Source organism: Dermochelys coriacea, chromosome 1 (genome assembly GCF_009764565.3).
Source record: "Dermochelys coriacea isolate rDerCor1 chromosome 1, rDerCor1.pri.v4, whole genome shotgun sequence".
Taxonomy (NCBI): Eukaryota; Metazoa; Chordata; order Testudines; family Dermochelyidae; genus Dermochelys; species Dermochelys coriacea.
Genome location: NC_050068.2, coordinates 297,406,821 through 297,433,474, shown reverse-complemented (window position 1 = coordinate 297,433,474; position 26,654 = coordinate 297,406,821). Strand labels below are relative to the sequence as shown.

At 48.0% G+C, this 26,654-nt stretch overlaps 1 protein-coding gene across 1 annotated transcript in view; it reads left to right on the top strand.

Moving 5' to 3' along the window:
• Window positions 1-640: 640 nt before the first annotated feature.
• TMEM117 (transmembrane protein 117) overlaps window positions 641-26,654 on the top strand; it is a 339,089-nt gene continuing 313,075 nt past the window's right edge. The window contains 2 exon segments of the mRNA XM_038421063.2: window positions 641-1,112; window positions 3,653-3,957. Coding sequence (XP_038276991.1) covers window positions 3,681-3,957 — 277 coding nt within the window. The 5' untranslated portion in view covers window positions 641-1,112; window positions 3,653-3,680.

Here is a 26,654-nt window from a genome sequence, read left to right as displayed (position 1 = left end):
CTATGTTAAAATGCAAATTTACTGATAGCATTGCAGAAGCTTGTCTGTTGGTGCTGGCTCTAAGGATCAAATCCTGGGGAAGATATCTGCAATAAAGAGTCGGGCAACCTCACCCAGCCACACTGCTGTGCAGCTAGGTTTCAGCCAATAATACAGCAGTCATGGATGTGCACCACTGCTTCCCACTAAATGCATGATTTTGATTCATGTCCATGCTGACCATGTCCCTGTCTTGCTCACAATCTCCCTCCCATGGGACTGCTGTAGAGGTCCTCTTTGCAACCTTAGGGCTTGCTGAGTCCTCTTGAGAGAGGGGTCTCCACTGTTGTTATTCCCACATTTTAAACTGCCCGTGGGCTTTCTAGCGGTGCCCCAGAATGTGCCCCTAAAAGGGTTAATAATTCACCCATGTGTACGATTTCATACAAGGGTATCCTTTGCAACGTTGGGGTTCAGCAGCCAGAGCTGGGTGTTGGGAACCCACCTCCATGGGGCCTGATGAGCCATTGCCTGCCCTCCCATAATTGCTTTTTGAGCCACCGGCTCCCCTTCCCAACATCTTCCTGGGGGAGCAGAGGGCCTCGCATTGTGTAACGACGAGAAACGCTTTCCAAGCAGTCCCCGCAGGAGGCTCAGAATGGAGCCGTACAATTGCACAGGGGGCGCTTAGATACCGAACCACGCCCGGTAAAACGCGGAAGCGTCCACGCGTGTTTTCCGCTCCACGCACAAACGGCTCTGGCCGCCCCATTCCTTCAGGCCAGGGGCGGGAAATATCCCGCGTCTCTCCCCGAGCGGCGGAAATGAGATTCCCGCCACGCACCCCCGCTTGTGCGGGCGGTTCTCGTCCTTCACTCGGCCCCCTCTCTGGAGCTGCCCGGCTGCTTCCCCGGGCGGCGGGCGCGCGAGAGGAGCCCCGCTGCGAACCCGGGCTGGCCAGGCAGCGGCTCCCCGCGCCGGGCGGCTGCTCCAGGGGCGAGCGCTGCGCAGGCTGTTGGCGAGGGGGGAGGCCCTGTAAGGTCGGCGCGGCAGGAGGACGCGGGCGGCCATCGCCTGGTATTTATAGCGCCGTGACAGCAGCGCCCTAGAGCAAAAGGTGGCTTCCGAGCTCGGTGAGTACGTTGCATTTGTCTCTGCGTATAACAGGCCAGCTCCCCGCCCTTCTCCCGCCACCCGTGGGCGAGAGGGAGCTTCAGCCTGGCCCCGCGCCGGCTGTGGCCACGCTGCAGCGGGATTTCTCCTGACGATGGGCAGGACTTTGCGCGGGGAAGGGGGCTGCTGCAGTTAGCGGCGTGACACCCCCGGCGGGGGGAGATGACAGCCCCTCTTCTGCCGGTGCCTTGTTGGCAGGATGCTTCCCAAGCAGGCACTGACGCGGGGGTGCGCGCATCACGGTGTCAGCTTCTGCCTTCCCCAATAAACAAACCACATTCTGGTTTAGCTGGAGACAGTCGGGTTTAACGAGCTCCGCTTATTAATTCTAAAAAGATTAAAAAAAAAAAAAAAGAAGCCGAATTCTTGTATTGGCCAGGAAATAAAATAGGTTAAATGAGCATGTTGCAGTCCATACGTGTTTTTAAAAATTTTAAATTAAAAAATTTCCTCAAATTTCGGAACCTTTGCTAGATGCAAAGAGCACTCTTCTGGTTATTTTCTAACCTAGTGCAGCTAGTTAAAGCATGAAGCGAGCTGTAGCTCACGAAAGCTTATGCTCTAATAAATGTGTTAGTCTCTAAGGTGCCACAAGTCCTCCTTTTCTTTTTGCGAATACAGACTAGCACGGCTGCTACTCCGAAACCTAGTTAAAGCATTGGTTCCTGTTGTTACCAAATAATGTCCAGTCGGCTATGCTTTTGCTCGCTATCTGGTAACTCTAGGTTAACATGGTGGCTAAAATATTGGGTGGACACACAATTGTCTTGTCTTTGCCCACTCACCTCTTAAATTTAAGATGTCTAATTGAATAGAATAATTACGACTTCATGCTAACAGTAGCACAAAAAGAAGACAGGAATGTACTGACTTTGTAGTCTTAAAGGTATCTTTGGTTTCTTGATGTCTGTGACCTTGCTAAAGTCCTTAGCTTGTTTGAGTAATAACATCCCACTTCAAGTCACTTTCTTCAATTCATAAAGTTCTTCCAAAGGTGACATACTTCCTTGTACTAGCTAATCAACTTTTAAACATACTAAAATATTTTGTGCTTTCTCTGATAAAATTTTTGTTTTATATGAACTTTGACATTTTTGCCCTGACTAGTAAATGGAACCTGTTGTTTTTTAATATTTACTGAATGTAATATAGGAATCTGACAATAAGAAAAATCAGATATTGAATTTTTTTTAAACAAGTATTATGTTTATAATCTACATAAAGAGCTATACTTATCAGAGAGCCCTTTGTCATTGAAACAAGTATTATGCCGTAAACATTTTCAAGAAGCATCTTATTTTTTTTTTCCAGGTTGTATGACACTGGCAAAAAACTGTTTTTTTTTTTGTTCAGTTATGTAGACTATATTTTTAAATGCTCATCCTGTAAAAAGAACTGTTGGATTACTCCCCCTCCACCCAGCCTGCCCATCCTGGTCTGGTTGCTTTGAACAACTGTAGTATTCTATTGCACTCCTAGCTTGGTGTCTGCATAATACACAATGAACCTACACTCTAAAATGTTTACATAGAGACAAATATGAAAAGCACTGAAACAGACCACATTGGGAAAAAAATATAAATCTGTGCTCTTATAAGTAAACACGTTTCAAAATTAGAATCGTTCTTGTATTCATGCAAAGTTGTTTTGAAGTGCAGGAAATGGGAGTGCCCTGCTTGTAAGGTTGCATTTCATTATGGCCTTTATCCCAAACCATTTGAAGTAAATGGAAAGACTTCCATTGATCCCAATGAGCTTTGGGTCAGGCCCTCCATGTGTAGTAATCTCCAGTGCTGTTATTGGGACATTTATAAACTTTGTAGGTGATAAGAGAATGGACTATGTGGTTTTCATGCGGACTCAGACCAGGTTCTTTTGAAAAGGTGATGGAGTCGATTTAGTAGTAGGCCTGGGATCGATGTGTATATGTGCAGGGGTGTTGGAACAATTTGTATAGTGGGGGGTGCTGAGACCCATTTAATCAAACTGTAAACCTTGTATATAATGGAAATCACTTGAAGCCAGGGGGTTTGGCAGCACTGCCAGCATCCATAGTTCCAGCACCTATGTATGTGTGTCAAAGAAGAGGTAGAAGGAGGGATGAAAGGTATGGAGACTTTGCTATATCTTTTTGAATGCATGAGACGGGCACTATGAATTTCAAGTGCCATATAACATGTTTTGTGCTGACCCACATTCATGTGCCATGTTAATTGTGATGTAGTTGTGCTTTAATAAGAATGTGGACATTTTAAAAATAAAAATGGTGTGCTAAAATGTATAGCATGCCTTTACTGAAACTAACAGGAAGTCTTAATTTTTCTTTGCCAGGGTTCTAACACAGCTTTTGATTGGAACTGTTTATCACTGGGTTAGTCTACATTTTCAGTGATTTACTTTTGATATTCTAAAGTGGTTTGACTTTTGAAATGTCTAGGCAGCTTCCGAATTCCATGCTGATTGGTGTGTATAACAATGTACTGATATCTTTTATACACAGGCAAACAACTGTACTAAAGTATTTGAGAATGGATAAAGGCTTCCGCTACTACTTCCAGCACCCCTGGTCTCGCCTAGTTGTGGCTTACCTGGTGATCTTCTGTAACTTCTTAATATTTGCTGAGGATCCAGTATCTCACAGTCAAACAGAAGCTAATGTTATTGTTGTTGGCAACTGCTTTTCGTTTATAACAAATAAATACCCTGGAGGAAGAGGCTGGAGGTTTCTGAAGGTGCTTCTATGGCTACTTGCTGTTCTCACAGGACTGATAGCTGGGAAATTCCTGTTCCATCAGCGTTTGTTTGGTAAGTTCTGTAATGCATTAAATGACTTCTTACTAATGTTAACACTGTGTAGTTCTTTCTCTTTTTAAACTTTGTATTCTTTATAATGTTTAAAACTTTGCAATTAAAAACCCTCTAAAACAATGATACAGAATGCCCTAGAGAATGCGGTACAACAAAGATTACATTCTTGTGACACAGAGACCCATTGGTGCCAGCTGGGAAAGGGTTCACTACTCTGTGTCAGCAATTCCTAACAAGCCTCACAACTCGCTACAACTGAAACACTGCTTTCATAATGTTTATCCATAAAGAATGTCCTGTAAGGTATCTAATATAAGCATATGTCATACTGATCTTCATAATTGTGAGATAACATGTATGGATGATATTTAAGAAGTTATGTATATAGACTGAAAATATACCCTGAGAGTCTGTATCAAGGTATGAGCCACTAGCACAGAGAGGTTTCAGACCAGGAGAGCTTGTCCATCTGGCAAATTGATATGTACGTTAAGCATTGTGTATTTTTTCACAGTGGACCTCCCATCACTGGTTTGAACTGAATGCTAATAAAAAAGAGAAACATGGCACGTCAACAGGAAAAACAAGTAATGGGGGAGAAGAGTTTTATCTGGGGGTGCACTTCAAAGGTTTACTGGACTGTAACAAGGAGACAAGTAAAACATTTTGTCATCTGGCACTTCAGGAAATAATCAGGCAGTGTGATTGCATTTATGAAAACAGGATCTCAACCAGGGTTGGTTGAAAATTCTGCAAATAGGCTTTGGGGTGAGATAAAACTACTTTAGACAAGGATTTTAGCCTGTTAAAGTTAAGTTTAGTTTATGAAATGCATGTTATACCTTTTTGTTTTCTAAATCACCATTTCTGATTCCGTTATCCTTACTCAGTATTTCTTGAATCTTAATCTTTGATGATAAATTTATGACTTTCACTATAAATGTATATATGAGTGCTGTGATATTATCAAGGAGTACCTTGAAGTGTACCTATCAAGCTGTGTGTACACTGTTCTTTCGGGGACAGCTTTCTGGTAATTTCTGAGAGTGTTCAGTGATAGCGGCTGGATGTTACAGAGGAAACACTTCAATAACTCAAGGGTTGGTGTGAGCCTATTACTAAACTGCACTGAGAAAGCAAGGTCTATGGAGGCTTGGAAGGCAGGGGCTAGTGTTGCCAGAGGCTGTTGATTTTTGGAGAGCTGAGCTGCAGCAAGCACAGACAAGACTGCTTCATTCAGAGTGCGAAAAGGTGCTGGTGAAGTGCCTCATAACCCTGGGTACCCCTGGGGAGTATCACAATAATCCTGGACATTAATTCAATGCTAATCAAAGCCCCCATCAAGCACTTAAATGTTCATCTCAACTCTACAAGTAGGGCTACATTTTAGCCTGCCTCTCTCCATCCCATCGTTTATTTCATCTGCCTTTTTTTTCATCTCTTCTATTTCTGGGTCCTCATTTCCATTTTCTCTTAGCTCTTTTCCTCTTTCTCTCTTCCCCCCCCCCACTGATTTTTGCACCATTTTCTATTTTTTGGTATTCACTTTTCCTCCTGCTTTTCTGTCAAGTTCTGTTTGCAAAAGGGAACTATGGTCTGTTACACCTTGCAGCCTGTTCAGAGCTTCCTACAGAAGGGAAGCTGAATAACCTTAGGTTTCAGAGTAGCAGCTGTGTTAGTCTGTCTCCACAAAAAGAAAAGGAGTACTTGTGGCACCTTAGAGACTAACAAATTTACTTAACCATAAGCTTTCGTGAGCTACAGCTCACTTCATCGGATGCATTCAGTGGAAAATACAGTAGGGAGATTTATATACCCAGAGAACATGAAACAATGGGTGTTACCATACACACTGTAATGAGAGTGATCAGGTAAGGTGAGCTATTACCAGCAGGTGAGGAAAAAAAACCTTTTGAAGTGATAATCAAGGTGGGCAATTTCCAGCAGTTGACAAGAACATCTGAGGAACAGTGGGGGGAGGGGAGGAAATAAACAAGGGGAAATGACCCATTCACTCCCAGCCTTTATTCAAGCCTAAATTAATTGTATCCAGTTTGCAAATTAATTCCAATTCTGCAGTCTCTCCTTGGAGTCTGTTTTTGAAGCTTTTTGGTGAAGAATTGCCACTTTTAGGTCTGTAATCGAGTGACCAAAGAGCTTGAAGTGTTCTCCAAATGGTTTTTGAATATTATAATTCTTGACGTCTGATTTGTGTCCATTCATTCTTTTACGTAGAGACTGTCCAGTTTGGCCAATATACATGGCAGAGGGGCATTGCGGGCACATGATGACATATTTCACATTGGTAGATGCGCAGGTGAACGAGCCTTTGATAGTGTGGCTGATGTGATTAGGCCCTATGATGGTGTCCCCTGAATAGATATGTGGACAGAGTTGGCAACGGGCTTTGTTGCAAGGATAAGTTCCTGGGTTAGTGGTTCTGTTGTGTGGTTGCTGGTGAGTATTTGCTTCAGGCTGGGGGGCTGTCTGTAAGCAAGGACTGTCCTGTCTCCCAAGATCTGTGAGAGTGAGAGAGGGTCGCCTTCAGGATAGGTTGTAGATCCTTGATGATGCGTTGGAGAGGTCTTAGTTGGGGGCTGAAGGTGACGGCTAGTGGCGTTCTGTTATTTTCTTTGTTGGGCCTGTCCTGTAGTAGGTAACTTCTGGGTAATCTTCTGGCTCTGTCAATCTGTTTCTTCACTTCAGTGGGTGGGTATTGTAGTTGTAAGAATGCTTGGATTCTAGGTTGCCACAGAACTGTATCATGTTCGTGGGGGTGGAGGGTGGGGAGAAGATGGTGCCTGCTGTGCGCTCTCTCTAGGGATTTCCTTTAAGCTTGCTGATTTGTCATCTGCCTGGATAAAAAAGCAGAAACTGCGTACAAACTGATTTGATTAAATGGCATTCTTTATCTAAAAATCATGTTAAAAGCTCCAAACACTGCCAATAAAAATAATAATCCTGAATCAGATGTTGTACACATATATTTCAAATTACTTTGGGCCTTTGTCGGAAAAACAGTACAACACTCAACAAAGTGGAAAATTTACATATTTTTCAAGTTGGGCTCAATTTTATCAGTTCACATACTAGAATTCTTGTATCTTGTAAGGACAAGTCTTGGAGTCTTAACTTGGGCCAAAATCCTTTTGAATTAGTGGGAGAGATTGGTCCCAAAGTGAGGTCTCTAGTGTAATGTGTTACAGAACAACCAAGTAAACATAGCCCAACATATGAACTTAAAGCTTCTTTCATTTTAGTAGATTCTGTTTGAGAAAGAGGCCCTGCATGTAAAATGAGGAATACACCTGAAATAGGCAATATCTGTAAAAACCGGAGAAATGTTTTCAGTCCCTCATATGTACGTTGTGGTGTCCTTTTGTCATAATTCTCATCTCATGCATGTTCACTAACATTTAAAGAAATATTCACAATCTAACAAATTTACCCGCATGCATATTTATAGTTGCTTAGCTGGAACCATAAAAGAGAGATTAAAACACTGATAAAAATTGGTTATTACAGAGACTGAGTTCTGCTTACTGGGTAGCCAGTGTGCTCAGAACAGCGGTGGCCAACCTGAGCCTGAGAAGGAGCCAGTTTTTACCAATGTACGTTGCCAAAGAGCCACAGTAATACATCAGCAGTCCCGCCATCAGCTCCCTCCCAGCCACCGGCAGCCCCTCCAATCAGTGCCTCCTGCTCCCTCCCCGCACCTCCTGATCAGCTGTTTTGTGGCATGCAGGAGGCTCTGCGGGGGAGGAGCGAGGCCACGGCAGGCTCAGGGGAGGGCACGGGAAGGGGTGGAGTAGGGGCCAGGCCTGTGGCAGAGCCAGGGGTTGAGCAGTGAGCACCCCCTGGTACATTGGAAAGTTGGTGCCTGTAACTCCAGCCCCGGAGTCTGTGCCTATCCAAGGAGCCGCAGGTTGGCCACCCCTGGCCTAGAGCTTTACGCTTATTTTAGCTCCTTTCTAAATGGGATGGAGAGAGAGTCAATGCTGTGTATTTTAGTTAGAAACTATCAAAAACACAAGATAGCTGGTCCAAGCTGCTTGCACCCTATCTCCTATTTAAAACAGGAGGCACCATCATACCATGCACAATCATTTCTTCAGGCAAGCAAATGTTGAGGTTTTTAATGGCTCCTACTCTACAATATGGAGACCTGAAATTCACAGTTTAGAATTAAAATGATACATTTGAGTCTGAACATTGGAATGAATGCCAAGTAAAATTGGATCAAGTCAAACCTTATTTTAGGAATTGTATCTTTCTATGGTCCTATGAGGACAGTTGCACCTTCAGAACAGACAATGTGTGGTCAGGCATGCCAATTAGAGACCAGTCCCATGGTTACTAATTCAGACACAACTCCCATTGAAATCAAGGCTTTCCAGTAACAAGACCAATTGTCTGCAAACATATGACTTTTTTTTAAGTAGTTGGTGGCCCACTCAGGCTTCCCTGCTGCTTCTGATGGTGCTGGTGGCATGTGGAGTGTCTGGAGTTGGTCCCTGCTGCTGCTGTGTCCCTGCTGATGGGAAGAGAAGGGGAAGCGGGGAATACAGTGGAGGAAGTGCAAGGGGCGGGGCAGGACAGCTGATTTGCAGACACATTTGTGTCAGCATCAAAGGGGCCCGAGGGCAACGGCAAAGCAGAGCCTGAGAGTTTTAATAAATATTGCACCATCTACTTGTAATCCATGGTAACAGATGATGAATCCCTGGCTCTTTTTGTAAACACACTGACATTTTATTAACCTAAATTCCCACTGTAGCTTCTCCTGACTATACCTTTCTTCTTCATGTGGTTTCCTAAGGTGCTGTGTAGTACTGTTGTGCCCTATTACACTCTGCTGTGTTCTGCTCCAGAGATGGCTGCATTCTAGTGCTAAGTAGAGTGAATTCCTGTATGTGTCCTTTACAGGAGGGTTGAGAGGTTTAACCAGTGCTCCACTGCCTAGGTGCTTGGATACCACAGTTGATGGGGGTGGTATAATGACCTGCCTAGAACAGAATTTCACCTTGCTGAGTCATTTAGACCTATGCAAGCAAAAATCAGACTTGCCATTTGTAAAATGCTTGAAAACCTCAGATGAAAATTGTAGAAGTGCAATGCATTGTCATTTTGCTATTTTTATGGCTCATTGTCAAATGCCTGAAAGCAGATTTAAAAGAAAAAAAGCTGACAACTTTATTTACATCCACCAGACAAAAACTTATTTGAAAACCATATAAGGTCACTGAAGTGCATAAACTGAACAAAATCCAGGAAATACCTAGCTTACCCCTCACCTGACTACTGCAACCTACAACCACAATTTCACCTTTCCCATTATCCCACCCACAGGTATCACTCGCAATACACGTACCTTCTGCCTTCACTTCCATACACGTACAACCTTGAATTCCAGTCAAACAGAGTGATCAGAAATGTATGTCTTCTAAAGGTTCAGACTAAGTGTTGAACTGGTTTGTATTGAAGTACATAGCTAGTTTGTGTGGCACAGATTTTTAGTTGGTTTATTATTTTGATTTATAAAATATTGACAAAAATCTCTAACAAAGATTATGAAGACAAACAATAAAGCTAGCTGCTAACACCAATCTTTTTTACATCCCTCCCCCATTCCCAACAAAAATCAATCTCCAATAAAAGGCTCCCGCAAGCATCCTTATGCTCTCACAAGCCTCAACACCCACTAACTCCTTCCCTCTCCAGCAGACTTAGAAAATAGATATGCTTTGCCATAGGCTTAAAAGACGAGAAGTGTTTCAGAGCAAAGTGGCTGTTAGTTGAAAAGCTGCAGGCATCTCCACTGAGGGCTTCTTCTCTTTTAAATTGAGTGGGATTCAGGTAGGGAGCTTCTACTGATCACAGCTACAATGGTATAGCATGATCTCTCAAATCGGCAGCCATTTTAAAGCTTTGTAGGTCGCAGCTCACTTGGTAACCAAGTGCATATCTTGGAGCACTGATTTAATGTGCTTTTAATATAAACAAACACATTTTTATTTATATTACAAGAAAGAAAATTAACCCTATAAAGCCAGGGGAAAGTCATACATACTTAATAGAAAATAAAAGTGACAAATCTTGGCACAATTGTCTTAGACAGAAAAAGCAGAATGCAGAGAAACATCTCCAGACAATCACACCAGCAACAACATTTCATTTTAATTTACTTGAGGCACTAAGATCAAAGCTTGAAATTTGGGACAACCTGCTTGGTTATTTGACAAGAAATTCTAGCTGCCTGTGGACAAGTGATCAGAAAAAACACTTTCCCACTTTCCCTCACACATCTCTTCAAGTCAGTCTGGTTGCATAGAAGTGAGAAGAGAATATGGGCCATGATTTGCAATGTTGACACTCTTGAATGTGTAACTTATTGAACTTTTTTGAGGAACAGAAAGCAAATTTGACACTAGTAAATATTAATGTTCCTTAGTGTTTGAGAAAGAATGTTAAGGACCATTTGTGAATTCTGAAATAAGTTCTGTGTATATTAGATTTAATTATATATACATTTTTAAAATAGGCCACATTTTGGGACTACAGTACCTGAATATGTGTCTTTAACCTACCAAACTATTTGAGTATTCTTAACTATACATCTTTACTTAAAGTATCTATTTTATCTGTCTTAGGCTCCAGTTTAGGAAAACATCCCTATTCAGGAATAGCACTTAAACACATGCTTCAATTCGTTTATTCTGTTCTGTGCTCATTAGTTTCTTACACTAATCTCAAAGAAGTCTCAAGTACAGAATCTTATACTTGGATAATATTAAATGCATGCTTCTTCCATGGATTTAGCCACTTATTTAATATATATATATATATATATATACACATATATAACTTATTACAATAGTAAAAATATGCAGGATCAAATTCTGGAGCAGCTTTGACTTACGCCAGCTGAGGAGGATCTCATCTACTCTGCACAGCTCATGGCATGGAACTGAACTTGCAGAGTTCTTGATCCTCCCTTACCAGAGATGAACTGGAGTTATTGAACTTCATAAAGTGAGGGACTTTCATGCCAGGCAGGAGGTCATTCTGTACTTTGGCACTTGGATTTTCGTGTGCCTCTACACACATTGTAGCTTCCCTGCTCACTGTACACAGTAGAGAGAGAGAGAGAGAGAGTGTGTGTATGTTTATGTGAACTCTTGGGGAGAGTTTGCGTCCCTCAGCCCCAAACACTGCAGCAGGTCCAAAGCAGGTTTGGAGCTGAAACAAGAAAGAAAAAGGAATGAGTAGATAAGGCTTTAAGAAGGGATGATAAGGCTTTTAGGGCAGGAAAAGCTCCAGTCCAGAGAAGATGAGTGGAGACGAGGAAAATGGCAGTCGGAATACAAAAAAAAACTCCATTGGAGCTATAGCAAAGAGCCCTATAAGAAGAAAGAGAGGGGCCATCTCCACAGGGACAGAGTGACAGCGCAAATGCCCGCAAAGGGACAAAAGCAAAATAAATAAAAATCCTGGAGAGTACAAGGATAATGGAGCTAACAGCTCCTCTGATTCTCTACCCTGCTGCTCCACCCGTGCTTTAGTTTTGTTGTTGAATCACCCTGGCTAAAATGGCTACAGCATGATGAACAATTTTCAGGTGGAATCAGGACTTGTAAGGAGCAAGGAATACCAATTTCCCCATATTCATCATGGGGGGGGTGGAGGGGAGGGAAGGAAGATGATATTCTGCAAATATCAGGCCTCACTGAAAATCAATATAATTAAAAAAGTAATGAAAAAGTAAAGAAAATGCTCATTTATTTCACTAAGAAACCTGAGCTGTCCCAAGACATTAATAAAAAATAAATGGTAGATGCAAAGAAAAAGGAAGAACACGGGGAGATGCTTGCATAGCATGTGGGAACTACGGAGAGTAAAAGTAACAGTTGGGGATGTGAAGGTTATGGCAAAATCTTTGACCTACACAAATAGTTTTCATGAAGACTTTGTGAGAGAAGAATTTAACAGAGGAAAACCCAAAAGAAAGGAAAGAGGAGATCACAGCAGGGAAGGCTACAGAGCTCTCAATCTCATTGCAGCTGTGCTGAGACTGGTGGAAAAATGTCCCAGAAAGAGAATTTCTACAGCAGACCTGGCAACAGAGCTTCATGGCCATAATGAGAGAGTGAAAAGAGAGCCAGAGAAAGAGAAGTGTCCGCCAGATGTGATTATAGAGCTGCAGATGTTGGCGTGTGATACTGATCAGAATGAAGTTCTGACTCCTCTGCTGCCACATCCTTCCCCTGAGGAGCAGTTCAGTGATAATTGTAATCATAAACCTGCGCTGGATTTAACAGCAAATTTAACAGATAAGCCCACAAATGTAGAGACTCTGCTGCCACAGAAACTAGATCAAGCCTGGAACTTATTGCAGATGAAAACAAGTTAGTTCACTGACTGGATTCAGATTAGGCTCCACATAAAATATTGGTGCTCCTATGACTTGAAAGATGCCTAATTTGCCTGAGAACTTAGACTGGTGCAGAAGGCAGGCAAAATGAACTCCTGTTCCACAGACAGCGGGATGACATCATTCATGGATATAGCGAGAGCTATACAGATGTAGACTTGCAGGTGACAAACCTTATGAAGTGAAAGAGGATTCTCCATTTGATCAAGAAGACTGTGAACCAGACACTATGGGGAACCTAGAGCTAGAGAATGTAAAAAACTACTCAAAGAAATACAAACATAATAAAGCCAAAGAGCAGGAAAAGGGAAGTACAGAGACAGAGTACTGAGACAGTCAAGGGGCAGGAGGAAAAGGAAAAACCAAAAGTCGAAAGAGGAGGAAAAAAAAAAGCTGGTAAAATAAAACTTACTTCAATATTTATCACAAAGCGAAAGGATTAGTAGAGGTGAGGCCAAAACAAAAAGTTTTGGCTCAAGAGCTTTAAGAAGATTTTAATGTAAATTAGTTTTAAATGATTTGGGTTTTATTTTGAATTCTTTATATTACGTAAGAACAGCTTTAAACTATACAGAAAAGGAAATGTGGAGTTTGGTTGAACTTGTACAGTTCTTGGTCCTCCAGTCTCCAGTAAAGACCAGCATATGGGGTAGGGGGCACTTAATAAAGGGAGATCATGCTCTAGCCCTCTCCTAAAGCAATAAGGGGCAGATCCTCAACTGGTAGAAATTGCCATGGCTCCATTGACTTCAGTGTACTTACATCAGCTAAGGATCTATCACTGGCATCTGGTGTCTAACTGCTCACACCACACATGGTACTGCAGTGGAGTTCCTAATACTGAACATTTGCAAATTCAGTGTTTATGCCTATGGTTTAACAAAGTCTGTGATCAGTGTGGTTATTAAATCTAAATTATACATCATGTTACATAAAGAGATACAAGGACTATATGAAGTTGGGAGAACAGAATTAGTTGTCTTCCAAAAGAGGAGCATCTTGTAGTGGGACTCGCTGAAAATTAGTTAGTTAAATTATGAATTTCTGGACTTCAAAATAGCTAAGCTGAAGTGTAGCACTTAAATATGATGGAGAAAAACTAGAATAGTAATGATTTCATTTCCTCTCAATATTTGTGTTGGTAAATGAATAATTCCTTAAAATCATGGGGGGGGGGAACAGAGCCTGACTAGTGGAAGAATGTAATCGATCATATTTATATTCCATGTTGTAGCTATGAGAGATAAGGTCACTGGGTGAGGTAATATCTGTTACTTTACTAACTTTTGTTGGTGAAAAAAATACACACCTGAGGAGGACTTAGTAAGAGAAGCAAGCTTTCAAACAGAAGTTGGTCCAATACAATATATTACCTCACTCATCTTGTCTATTGATCACATTTGCCTGTTTTGCAGCAATTTATTTCTGAAGACCTCTTAAAATTAAACAAAAACTGACACACTTCTTAGCTTTTGATATGGAAACATTCAGTGGTTCTCTTAAATAAAAAATCCTAGATGCAGATGGAGATGAGAGGTGTCAGTAGTTTTTTGGTGTGTTGCATGAATTCTTTCCAAGGAAAAGAACGAGTACTTATGGGGCCTTAGAGACTAACACATTTATTTGAGCATAAGCTTTTGTGAGCTAAAGCCCACTTCATCAGATTCATGTAGTGGAAAATACAGTAGGAAGATATATATATACACACAGAGAAACATGAAAAAATGGGGGTTGCCATCATGTTCTCTGTATATACATGTATCTTCCTACTGTATTTTTCACTACATGAATCTGATGAAGTGGGCTTTAGCCCACGAAAGCTTATGCTTAAATAAATGTGTTTAGTCTCTAAGGTGCCACAAGTACTCCTCGTTCTTTCTGCTGATACAGACTGACATGGCTACCACTCTGAAACCTTTCCAGGGAAGATACTAATGAATTGCAAACATGCTAAAATAACCTGTTTTAGTGCAGGAAACAGAGGCTGCCATTCTAGTGTGTCTCTACAAGGTAACTTCTATTTTCACATCAGTTTAAAAAAGTACTAGTGTCCAATATGTGACAGTTGGATTCAGAGCAGCTGCAGCATCCCTTCTGAAAGGGGTGAAAAGTTCCCAGCTACCCGGCTGGCTGCCAGTGAGCTGGGCAAGTTAGCTGCCTGGCTACCAGGCTCTCTGGGCTTCCCAGCTCCCTGAATGACATACTTAGCAGATGAGCCACCTCCACAGCTTGCTGTGTGGGGAGCCTTGGGGTTAACCAGCTCAGTAGGTCATGGAGAGGGGAGACTGGAAGCCTCTGAAACAAAGTAATCCACTGAACGGGCTGCTGTGGATCCTGGGAAGCATATTTTGTTTTGGAAACACCAAAACTTCCCTGCTATAGGAACATTTTGGTGATTCCAAACCAAAATAATGTGGAATTTCAGTTCCACAAAACATTTTGAGATTTTGGCTTTGTCCTGATTTGGTATGAAAAAATATTCCATACACTTTTTCATGGGGGAGAAATTCTATTTCTCAGACAGCTCTAATTTTGTTTTTTTGCATGGAGTGTTTATCCATCATCATTCTTTGTAAGGCATGGAATTAAATGTATACTAAAACATAATGTCTTCTGCTTATTTTACTGAATATTGTTAAATGCTGCAAAAATAATTCTATGCTATGAACACATCACTAAATTATATCTATCTTTAATACAAAGTAAAATTTAAGGGGAATGTATTCGTTACCTTATCCCTGAGATTTGGGTACATTTTTTGAATACATATTTGTACATTTTCATCTGTGTCTGTGTTTTCCACAACTGTGCATGCAAAATAGAGCTCTCCAGATGCAAATAGATATTTAGGCATTCATGTACCCATTTTGCATATACAAATATTTATATGCTCACAGCTTCACAAAAGTAGGCACAAGAACCCACACAAAACTTGGGTCTTGCTCTATGAAAATCTTACCCAAAACTGAATTTGTCATTTCTCCCCTTCTTCTAAAAGGAGCCCAGTATTTCCTTATCAAAACCTTGATTAACCTCCTATTCTTCTTGTGTTAGACTGTTGAGGGCCAGATCTTCAGCTGGTGTGTATCATCTTAGCTCCATTGAGGACCTGGCCCCACATCTTGCAGCTCTCTGGTTATGGTGAGTTGTGGCTTCAAAAACTTCCTGTAGAGCCTATAAAATTGTTTCTTATTTGGTCTAGTGTGTCAGTGTTAACTAACACAAATTGCTCCCTCTCCCAGGGTTGAATTCCCTGCTAGCCTACTTTGCAGATAAATTAACTTTCTGAATATAGTAATTTTCTTGAGCTAATTTATTTTATAGGCAACATACTGCAAAATAAACCTGCTTAGAAATCCATTTGCTTACAGAGGCCTTTAAATAAAAAGGTTTTGATCCTTTACTTCTTAAAGGAATTTGTGCTCTCCGTTTGTACATACAAAATACATCTTCTTTGACAGCATTCTGAAAGTTGTCAACCTTGGTGAAGATGCATATATAAATAAGATGCAGGGGATCTCTAGTATGATTGATTAATGACCCTGAAGCTTCCTTTTCTGAGAAGGGTTATGTGCTTTAATGGGAACTACTTGCATGAGTTTTTGAGAGTCACTTGGAGACCTGGGCTCCTATGTATTTGTTCAGTATAAATATGAACTTTCTCAAAAAACGTTATCTACAGGGCCATTTTGCAGAGAGCCAAAAAAGACTTAACTGTAGTTCCTCTTTCTACTGCTGTGAACATTAATTCTTTTAACAGGGTGGCTTGCCTCTCTAAGGGCTAAAGGCCTGGGGCCAACCAACCCTAATTACTTAAGGGCTTGTCTACACTTAAAATGCGATAGTGGTACAGTTGTGTCGTTGTAGCTCTTCAGTGAAGACACTGCCTATGCTGACCGGGAGGATTCACCTCCCCGAGAGTAAAGCATTCTGCTGTTGACCTAGCACTGTCTATACTGGGGGTTAGGTCAGTATACTTGCCTCTCTGAGGGATGTGGATGCTGATGTAAATTCCTATGTAGATTAGGCCTAAGTAGGCACACCTGAGCAAGGATCAGCTCATTCTCCTATAAAACACAGGAGGAAGCTACAGAGATTATTTCCCAGTTTCACGGAGGCTTTTGGCTTTGTGACTGTGGGGTCTGGGCATGAGCAGTCAGTCTCCACAGTCACAGAGTTGTAGGCATTGGTGAACTGGGAAATAAAGCAATTCTCCCACCCTTCTCAGCAACCTTCTGTTGCCCTTTATAGGGGAGTCCACTGATCCCTTTGCAGGTGTCCCTACTAAATAACTCAGCTTGGCTGGCCCCTGGCCTAGAGCCCTTAAAGGGGCAAGCCACCCTGTTACAATCCTTACATATAAAAGTCCAGAACTATGCATTTTTTGTTAAGGAAACTTTTTAAAAAAATTTTTAAGGGGCTTCAGTTCAAGTCTGGCATATACCCAAAACCAGGGGAAGCCCATACAAAACCAAGAGAATCCCATCCCACTGTTTGCTGGTGTGGAATCATTAAACACATTTATTGAAATAGCTGATATTTTTGCTACATGCAGTACCTCCCGGCCTAAGAATAGGGATGGCATGGTGTCTGTGAGGTAATCAACGACCTGAAACAAACTTAGCACAACTCCTAGTTCAGAGTCCTTTGTTAGAAATATTGCCGATACCCACAAGGTCCTGGTTTTAGCTGCAGTATATTCAGGTTGCACATAGTAAATCCAACACTAGTGGAGGACTTGATTAACTAGTTGCATCCATTTTAGTGCCTGCCACCAACAAGCAGACATGACTATGCCCATTTATAAGGTGGTATGCTAGTTTCAGTAGGACATAGGTGTGGGAAAAACTGGTTTAAATGATCAGCCTGGAACATATTGAAAGTGCCATTCTGTTGCTGCATGAAATCCCTCCTATCGGATAGTATTAACCTTGGTACAGCAGGGTTCTCTGAGTTTAATCCCTTTTTTCTTGAAAGATACATCAGGGATGGTACTGTATTTGGGGCTGCTCAGATGTTATTGCTGTGGGGTACTTGGGAAATCAGTTAAGAACTTTCAGAATATCATGACAAAGGCACTAAGTGAATATATGATCAACTAAAACATAAAGGAATTCATAAATTCATAGATTCCAAGGGCAGAAGAGTCCATTGTGATCATCTAGTCCAGGGGTCGGCAACCTTTCAGAAGTGGTGTGCCGAGTCTTCATTTATTCACTCTAATTTAAGGTTTAGCGTGCCAGTAATACATTTAAACATTTTTAGAAGGGCTCTTTCTCTAAGTCTATAATATATAACTAAATTATTGTTGTATGTAAAGTAAACAAGATTTTTAAAATGTTTAAGAAACTTCATTTAAAATTAAATTAAAATGCAGAGCCGCCCAGACCAGTGGCGAGGACCCAAGCAGCATGAGTGCCACTGAAAATCAGTTCGCGTGCCACTTTCGGCACCTGTGCCATAGGTTGCCTACCCCTGATCTAGTCTGACTTCCTGTATAACACAGGCTACAGAACTTTCCCAAAAAGGAACATAATCCTGTAGTATTCAGGCACAGCATGTTTCCTTTTGGATGGCAAAGCACAAAAGACTTTTTGTATGCGTTTATTATGGATTGTGACAAAACTCTGTCCTTGCCTCCGTGGGTCCTGGCGTTTCCTGGTGGATTTCGCTAGCCTCAGAGGCTAACTGTGACGCTGCACGTGACACTTCTCTCTCTAGAGACAAGGGTCACAGTCTACTGAGCCATTTTCATCATAAGCCAGCGAGGGAGGTGAGGAGAAATTATCCTTCCTTGCACAGTCTGTTGTCTCCCAGTCTCAGTGATTAATCAGGGGGCAAAGGTGGAGGGGGAGCCCGGGCCCACCCTCTACTCCGGGCTCCAGCCTAGGGACCCTAATAGTATCAGCTATGGTAGCTGACCTTTTAGAAACATGAACAATTCCCTGGGCTACTTCCCCCACAGCAGCCCTCATTTCCTCAAGCTCCACTTCACCCTTACCTCAGGGTCTCCTTCCTTGTGCCTGATATTGTATGTACTACTCAGCCTCTCCAACAACCCAACTTCCTCCCACAGCTCCTGACATGCACACCCACCTGACTAACTGGGAGGCTTTTAACTAGTTTCAGCCAGCCCCTGATTGGCTTCAGGTGTCCCAATCAACCTAACCTTCTCCCTGCCTTCTGGAAAGTTCTTAATTGGCCCCAGGTATCTTAATTAACCTGGAGAAGCTGCCATTTCACTTATCCTGGTACCTGAGATTTGTTTAGCCTGAAGCGAATCTTTCTCTCTGCCACTACACTTCCATAGTGTTGGTTTAGTGCTGCTAAAAAGACCAGGCCCTCCAGGGCAGGGGCTGCCCCCAATACCCCGGCCCCACCACCGGCTGGGGCGTCTCTCCCCGCTGTTCCCGCTACCAGCTCTGCGGGTGTCCCTCCCTCAGACCCCCGCCTGCCACTACGTCATCTCTCTTGCCCACTGCCTCCACTACCATCTATAGCGGCCGGGGCCCCTTTCCCACCATGACCAGGAAGCACAGCGTCCTTTGCCTCCTGGTGCCCGCTTCGCCCCACGTGGAGACCTATGTGAGGGCGTTAGCGAGGGTGGTGGGGCCCACTGCCATTGTGGCAGCCTTCAAAATGTAGGGCAAGGTTGTCTTCTTCTTAACATCAGAGGCCGCCGCCTAGGAGGCGGTGGAGAAGGGCCTGGCAGTAGGGGGCGTGTTTGTCCACTTGGAGCTGCTAGAGGACCTGGGTGTCCGCCTGGTTCTAACCTCCGTCCCTCCCTTTCTTCCCAATGCTGCCCTTTTACCTGCTCTCTCTACCCTGGGGAAGCACATCTTTGTCATCAGCCCTCTCCCATTGGGCTGCAAAGACCTCGCCCTCCGTCACGTCCTCTCGTTCCGCCGGCGAGTGCAGCTTCAACTTCCGCCGACGGCGCGTGACAGAGAGGCGCAGGAGGGGTCCTTCCTAGTCCCCTACCAGGGGGCCCATTACCGGGTGCATTACTCCACGGGGGAGGCCCGGTGCTACCTCTGCCGGGCGATGGGGCACATCCGGAGGGACTGCCACCTGGCCAGGCAAGGAGGGACATGAGGGACCCCTGAGCTCTGGCAGGGCATCGGCCCTGTCATCGCCGGTGCCCCTGGCTGCCTGGCGCCCGAAACCACCCCTCTTCCTTCCCAGTCCACCATTGCTCCCGCTTGGGCCCAAGGGGCACCTCCCCAACTATGCCCAGATAAGTGGGAGAGCCCCGCCCCCACTGCTTGAAATCTGGCAGGGCCTGTGGAGGAGGATGCGGGAGGGACACCGCCGGGCATGGGAGAGGGTCTGCCCCAAGGGGAATCTTCCCTCCCTTGTGCTGCCCCACCATTATCCCCTCGAGTTCCTGAGCCATCGCCTCTGCCCCCTGACACAACCCCTGCTAGCCAGCCCCCGGATGATGCCATGGAGGGCTGGGCCCTAGTCCAGGGGAAGCGGGGCAAGCGGAAGGCTCGAGCTCCGCTCCTTCCATCTGATGCGGAGGCCCCCCCCGGAAGACCGGGAAGAGGGGCACTGATGCCGAGCCTTCCGCTTTACCCAAGGGTATGTTCCATCCACCGGAGCTGTCTGGGGAAGACATGGCAGTACGGGAAGGCAGTATCTCCCCTCCACTGGAGTCCCTCCCCTCCGAGGCCCCCAAGGTACCATCTGAAACCTCAGTGTGCCCCGAGGCAACCGTTGCGTCAGGTGCTGGCGGGGAGAATCCCGGGGTGGCGGAAAATAATTTCCTGTCCATATATGAGGAGATCGAGGCCCTGGGTCTGACGCCGGTCACCCAGGGGCAGGACGACCTTATGCCAGCGAGCCTCTATCTGGGCGACTTCACTCCAGCCCCCCTTTCCCCATGTTCCCTCCCCATAACCGTTGCTTCAGCTCCCACCTTCGAGGAGCCCCTGGACTCCTCCATCAACCCGGCTGCAGATGGCACCCCGCTGAGAGCCGCCGAGCCTGTTGAGGCGACGGCCAGTGCCACGCGGCCGGTACCTGAGCCACCACAGGCACCCCTCGTTGGTGAGGAGCATTCAACCTCCTTCCCGAGAGAGGGCCTTACAGAAGAGTGTCCACCTCCTGATGCAGTGGCTGCCAAATTCGCCATAGAGCCTGCGCCCGACATCACTGAGAGCCCTCTCCCCGCCCAGAATGTCACTACTAACCCTGCCCCTACCTCTGCCCCATCCCGTCCCATCTCCTGAAATGTTATTGCCACCCCTGGGGCTGTCCCCTTCCCTTTTCCAACAGATGACTCCCAGGAAGCGGCCTTTGTGTTTACCCATCCCGACCCACCAGGGGCTGCTATCCTCTCTCCGCCGCTCCCTATTGCCCCAGCATTCAGGCCAACCCATCAGGAGCCCCGTCGGGGGTCCGCACCCTGTCTGCCCGTCTCAGTGGGCCACGGGGCTGTACCAAGGGCCCCGTCGGGAAGTAAGCAGGAGACCGTAACCCCATCCCCCCATGCGCTGCGAGAGGAGTTGTGGGAGTTTCTAGAAGATGTCTGTGGCTCCCGCAACCAAGTACAGCTTGCTCTTCAGCGATGGGGGGACTTTAATCAAATCCTCCGGGCCTCAAGGGCCCTCATGGGGGAGAGTAAAAGGACCGGGAGGCAGGGCGCCGCGGCCTACCAGCGGGTCCGTCTCTTCCGTGACTCCTTATTCACCTACGGGGTAGGTCACGGACTGCAGCGCGGCCTGTCGGGAGTTGCGAGCGTCCCTGCCAGCGAGGATCCCCCCCAGCTCTCCTCATGGCACCTCTTACCATCGCAACATTGAACACCCGCGGCTGTAGGATGGGTCTCCGCAGGTCCCAGGTGCTTTTCTTCCTTCGGGAGGGGAGGTACTCTGTGGTTTTCCTGCAGGAGACCCATACGGATCCGACCGCCAAAGACAGCTGGCGGCTGGATTTGGGGGACAGGGTCTACTTTAGCCATCTCACAGTTCGTATGGCTGGAGTGGCGACCCTGTTCTCCCCCGACCTACGGCCCGAGGTGCTGGGGGTCGCTGAGGCTGTGCCAAGGTCACAAGAGTTGGAGACCTCCTGGACTATGACCGGGGAGACCGGCTGGATCCCCTGACGCTCGCTCAGCACATGGGGCTCTCCAGACCTTGTACTCCCTGGCGCATACTTCAGGAGGTGAAGGCCGCTTTGCCGCCTGCTGCTCTGGTTTATCTCGACCGGGTCCTGCACGAGGGCATGCCCCGCCCACCCGCTACCCCAGGCCTGCCGGACCTTTTAATTGGACCCCTGCCCCGTGGACCCAACTGACCCCCTCACCCCTTCACTGTAAGCCGGCTGCACGAGATGCAGCCGGTCTGCTTTCAAACCGTGCCAAGAAAATATCTTTACACATTCGTGCTCCACACCCTTCACTCCCTCCCCCTCGTGTCCCGCCCTGCTACAAAATGGCGGGACCTCCTGCCACCTTTGGAGGTTGAGGAGCCCCGGTGGGCCAGCTTATATTCCACCTTAGTTCCAAGGCCTGCTGGGGATGTCAGTTGGCAGCTCCTTCACAGAGCCGTGAGCATGGGCATGTACTTGGCGCAGTTCACCTCAATCCCAGACACCTACCCCTCTTGCGGCGTGAGGGATACCCTGGCACATATATACTTGGAGTGTGCCAGGCTGCAGCCCCTATTCCAGCTCCTCACCAATATTTTATTACGTTTTTGGTTGCACTTCTCCCCTCACCTTCTTATTTATGCACTCCCTATCCATGGCCCCACAAAGTCACGGGATCTCCTGGTCAACCTCCTCCTGGCCCTAGCTAAAATGGCCATCTATAACACCAGAGTGAGGAGGTTGGCCGATGGAGTCTCCTGTGACTGTGGGGCCTATTTCCGATCCTCGGTCCGTTCACGCATCCGCGCAGAGTTCCTCTGGGCGGTGTCCTCTGACTTCCTTGACGCCTTTGAGGAGCAGTGGGCGCTGTCCGGTTCCCTTCGTTTGACACTTTGGCCACACTCCTGTCCCTGTTATTTCATTAGTTGTCCCCTGGAATTTTTTGGGTATCTAGGTCCTGTGGATTCCCCTTTTAGGCTGGGGGGGATCCTTTAGCGGTGGACGGGCTTCGCCCGCCCACTTCCCAGATCCCAATAAGACTACTCTTCCATAGCCTTCTAGCTTGGAGGGAAGTGGGAAGCTGCTAATCCTTCTGCTAGGCCCTAAGCTCTCCCTGCTGCTCCAGCTGCTCCCCTGGCTGGGCCAGACACCCTTCCCCCCCATTCTCTGCTACCTGGTTGCTGGACCCCCCACTCTGGGGGCTGCTATTGCTCCAACTGCAGCCCCTGGGGGAGGGCTGCTAGCCCACTCCACAGAGAGGAGGAGTGAGGGATCCCAGCCACTGCTGTTGTGGACACCACTACCACCACCACCACCACCACCACCTACGAGGGGTCCTTTCTGCCTGCCTGGACCACCACCTGGAGTGCCTGGAGCTTGCTGCCTGGAGCTGCTGCAGCCCCGAGGAGGAGAAGAAGAGGACCATCTACCAGTGGGGGGAGCACCTAGAGAATTTGCAGACCGCTGTGGAGAGGGCCCTAAGACTGAGTAACTTTCAAACTGTACTCTTGTGGTGGGGGTCTTGACTGTTTGTAGGGGCACGGGGGGGTGGTGTGGAGCTGCCCCTCGATCCATCTGTGTGTCCTCCCCCAACCCCCACCACTACTACCATCACCGCTGCCCCCTCCACCACTCCCACTGGCTGTATACCATCTGCCTCAGCTCCTGCCTCTGGACTCAGCTGCTTGCTTGGCTTGCTACGCCCTATTTCCACCCTTTGGGCCAGAAGCAGCAGCCAGCCTAAACAGACATTGTGCAAGCGCATGTGGGCACATGTGCCCCCCCCCGGACTGCCCACTCCCCAGCTTTGCCCTTGCAACCTGCCCCATTTGCGTTTTGCAGCTTTTGCCCCCCGTATGTCCCAGCCCCTGCTTACTACCTTCAGTTGTTTGCCTGCCCCGCCCATTTCCTCCTGCAGCCTCTGTTTGTTTGCCCTGCCCCAGCCTCTGAGGCTAGTCCTTTGGTTTCCCTGCCCTACTTCCAGCCTGCATAGCCCCTTGCTCCGTGTGCCCATGTCCCCTCCTATGCGCTTGTGCAATTCCCTATTTTAGTTTCAACCCTCTTCACTGCACCCCTAATGTTGTTTTATCCCCCCTCCCCTAGTGCACCAAGAGGAGCCAGAATTCCATCCTTGGTCGGCGACTGACCCCAACCCCTGATTGCCCCCCATCCAGCCCACCCCTTTTGGCGCTCTCCTCCCCTGCCTGCAGCCTAGCGGAGAGGAGTGGTCGACTTGCTTCCCCTCTCTCCTTCTTCTGGTATCTCCCCTTCCCGCCCTGCTCAAGATGGCAGGGGATGAGACGGGTGGGGCCCCTCCAGCAGTCCGAGCTGCCCCTCCCCCACCTGCCCCTCCGTCATCCCCCCAAGCTTCTACCTCCGCTGCCGAACCATCTGCCACCGCCCCCGCTGGGGCACCAGCAGTGACGGGCACCAGGGTGACCTCCACTGCTGCCACGTCTCTCACCTCCTCAGATTCGAGGGGAGCCGCCCCAGCTGGGGGGAAGGGCCCCGCTAAAAAGACCAGGCCCTCCATGGCAGGGGCTGCCCCCAATGCCCCAGCCCCACCACTGGCTGGGGCGTCCCTCCCCACTGTTCCCTCCACCAGCTCTGCGGGTGTCTCTTCCCCAGCCCCCAGGGCGTACACACAGGTGGTGGAAGCCCCCCCGCCTTCCGCTACGTCATCTCTCCTGCCCACCGCCTCCGCTACCGTCTATCGTGGCCTGGGCCCCTTTCCCACCATGACCAGAAAGCATGGCGTCCGTTGCCTCCTGGTGCCCACCTCGCCCCATGTGGAGACCTATATGTGGGCGTTGGCGAGGGTGGTGGGGCCCACTGCCATTGTGGCGGCCTCCAAAATGTATGGCAAGGTCGTCTTCTTAACATCGGAGGCCGCCGCCCAGGAGGCAGTGGAGAAGGGCCTGGCAGTAGGGGGCGTGTTTGTCCCCTTGGAGCCGCTAGAGGACTCGGGCGTCCGCCTGGTCCTGACCTCCATCCCTTCCTTTCTCCCCAATGCCGCCTTGTTACCCGCCCTCTCTACCCTGGGGAAACCCATCTCTGTCATCGGCTCTCTCCCGTTGGGCTGCAAAGACCCCGCCCTCGTTCACATCCTCTCATTCCGCCGGCAAGTGCAGTTTCAACTTCCACCAGCGGTGCGTGACGGAGAGGCGCCGGAGGGGTCCTTCCTAGTCCCCTACCAGGGGGCCCATTACCGGGTGCATTATTCCACGAGGGAGGCCCGGTGCTACCTCTGCTGGGCGATGGGGCACGTCCGGAGGGACTGCCACCTGGCCAGGCAAGGAGGGACATCCGGGACCCCCGAGCCCTGGCAGGGCACCGGCCCTGTCACTGCCCAGCGCCCGAAACCACCCCTCCTCCTTCCCAGTCCACCATTGCTCCCGCTTGGGCCCAAGGGGCACCTCCCCAACTATGCCCAGATGAGCGGGAGAGCCCCGCCCCCGCTGCTTGCAATCTAGCGGGGCCTGTGGAGGAGGGTGAGGCAGGGACACCGCTGGGCATGGGAGAGGTCCCTCCCCAAGGGGAATCTTCCCTCCCTTGTGCTGCCCCCCCGTTATCCCCTCGAGTTCCTGAGCCATCGCCTCTGCCCCCTGACACAACCCCTGCTAGCCAGCCCTCGGATGATGCCATGGAGGGCTGGGCCCTAGTCCAGGGGAAGCGGGGCAAGCGGAAGGCTCGAGCTCCGCTCCTTCCATCTGATGCGGAGGCCCCCCGGAAGACCAGGAAGAGGGGCACTGATGCCGAGCCTTCCGCTTTACTCAAGGGTGTGTTCCATCCACCGGAGCTGCCTGGGGAAGACATGGCAGCACTGGAAGGCAGTATCTCCCCTCCACTGGAGTCCCTCCCCTCCGAGGCCCCCAAGGTACCATCTGAAACCTCAGTGTGCCCCGAGGCAACCGTTGCGTCAGGTGCCGGCGGGGAGAATCCCGGGGTGGCGGAAAATAATTTCCTGTCCATATATGAGGAGATTGAGGCCCTGGATCTGACGCCGGTCACCCAGGGGGAGGACGACCCTATGCCAGCGAGCCTCTATCTGGGCGACTTCACTCCAGCCCCCCTTTCCCCATGTTCCCTCCCCCTAACTGTTGCTTCAGCTCCCACCTCCGAGGAGCCCCTGGACTCCTCCATCAATCCGGCTGCAGATGGCACCCCGCTGAGGGCCGCCGAGCCTGTTGAGGTGACGGCCAGTGCCATGTGGCCGGGACCTGAGCCACTAGGGGCTCCCCTCGATGGTGAGGAGCATTCGACCTCCTTCCCGAGAGAGGTCCCTACCGGAGAGAGTCCACTTCCTGATGCCGTGGCTGCCAAATCCACCCTAGAGCCTGCGCCCGGCATCACTGAGAGGCCTCTCTCTGCCCAGAATCTCGTGTCTATCCCTGCTCCTGCCCCTGCCCCTGTCCCTATCCCATCCACCTTCCAAGATGTTATTGCCTCCCTTGGGGCTGTCTCCTTCCCTTTGCCAATAGATGACCCCCAGGGAGCGGCCTTTGTGTTTACCCGTCCCGAGCCACCAGGGGCTGCTATCTTCCCTCCGCCGCCCCCTATTGCCCCAGCGTTCAAGGCACCAATCCATCAGGAACCCCGTCGGGGGTCCGCACCCTGTCTGCCCGTCTCGGCTGGCCACGGGGCTGTACTAAGGGCCCCGTTGGGGAGTAAGCAGGAGACCGTAACCCCATCCCCCCATGCGCTGCGAGAAGAGTTGCAGGAGTTTTTAGAAGATCTCCGTGGCTTCCCCAACCAAGTACAGCTTGCTCTTCAGCGATGGGGGGACTTTAATCAAATCCTCCGGGCTGCAAGGGCCCTAATGGGGGAGGGTAAAAGGACTGGGAGGCAGGGCGCCGCGGCCTACCAGCGGGTCCGTCTCTTCCGTGACTCCTTACTCACCTACGGGGTAGGTCACGGACTGCTGCGCGGCCTGTCGGGAGCCGCGAGCGTCCCTGCCAACGAGGATCCCTCCCAGAGCTCTCATGGCACCCCTTACCATTGCAACATTGAACACCCATGGCTGTAGGATGGGTCTCCGCAGGTCCCAGGTGCTTTTCTTCCTTCGGGAGGGGGAGGTACTCTGTGTTTTCCTACAGGAGACCCATACGGATCCGACCGCTGAAGACAGCTGGTGGCTGGATTTGGGGGACAGGGTCTACTTTAGCCATCT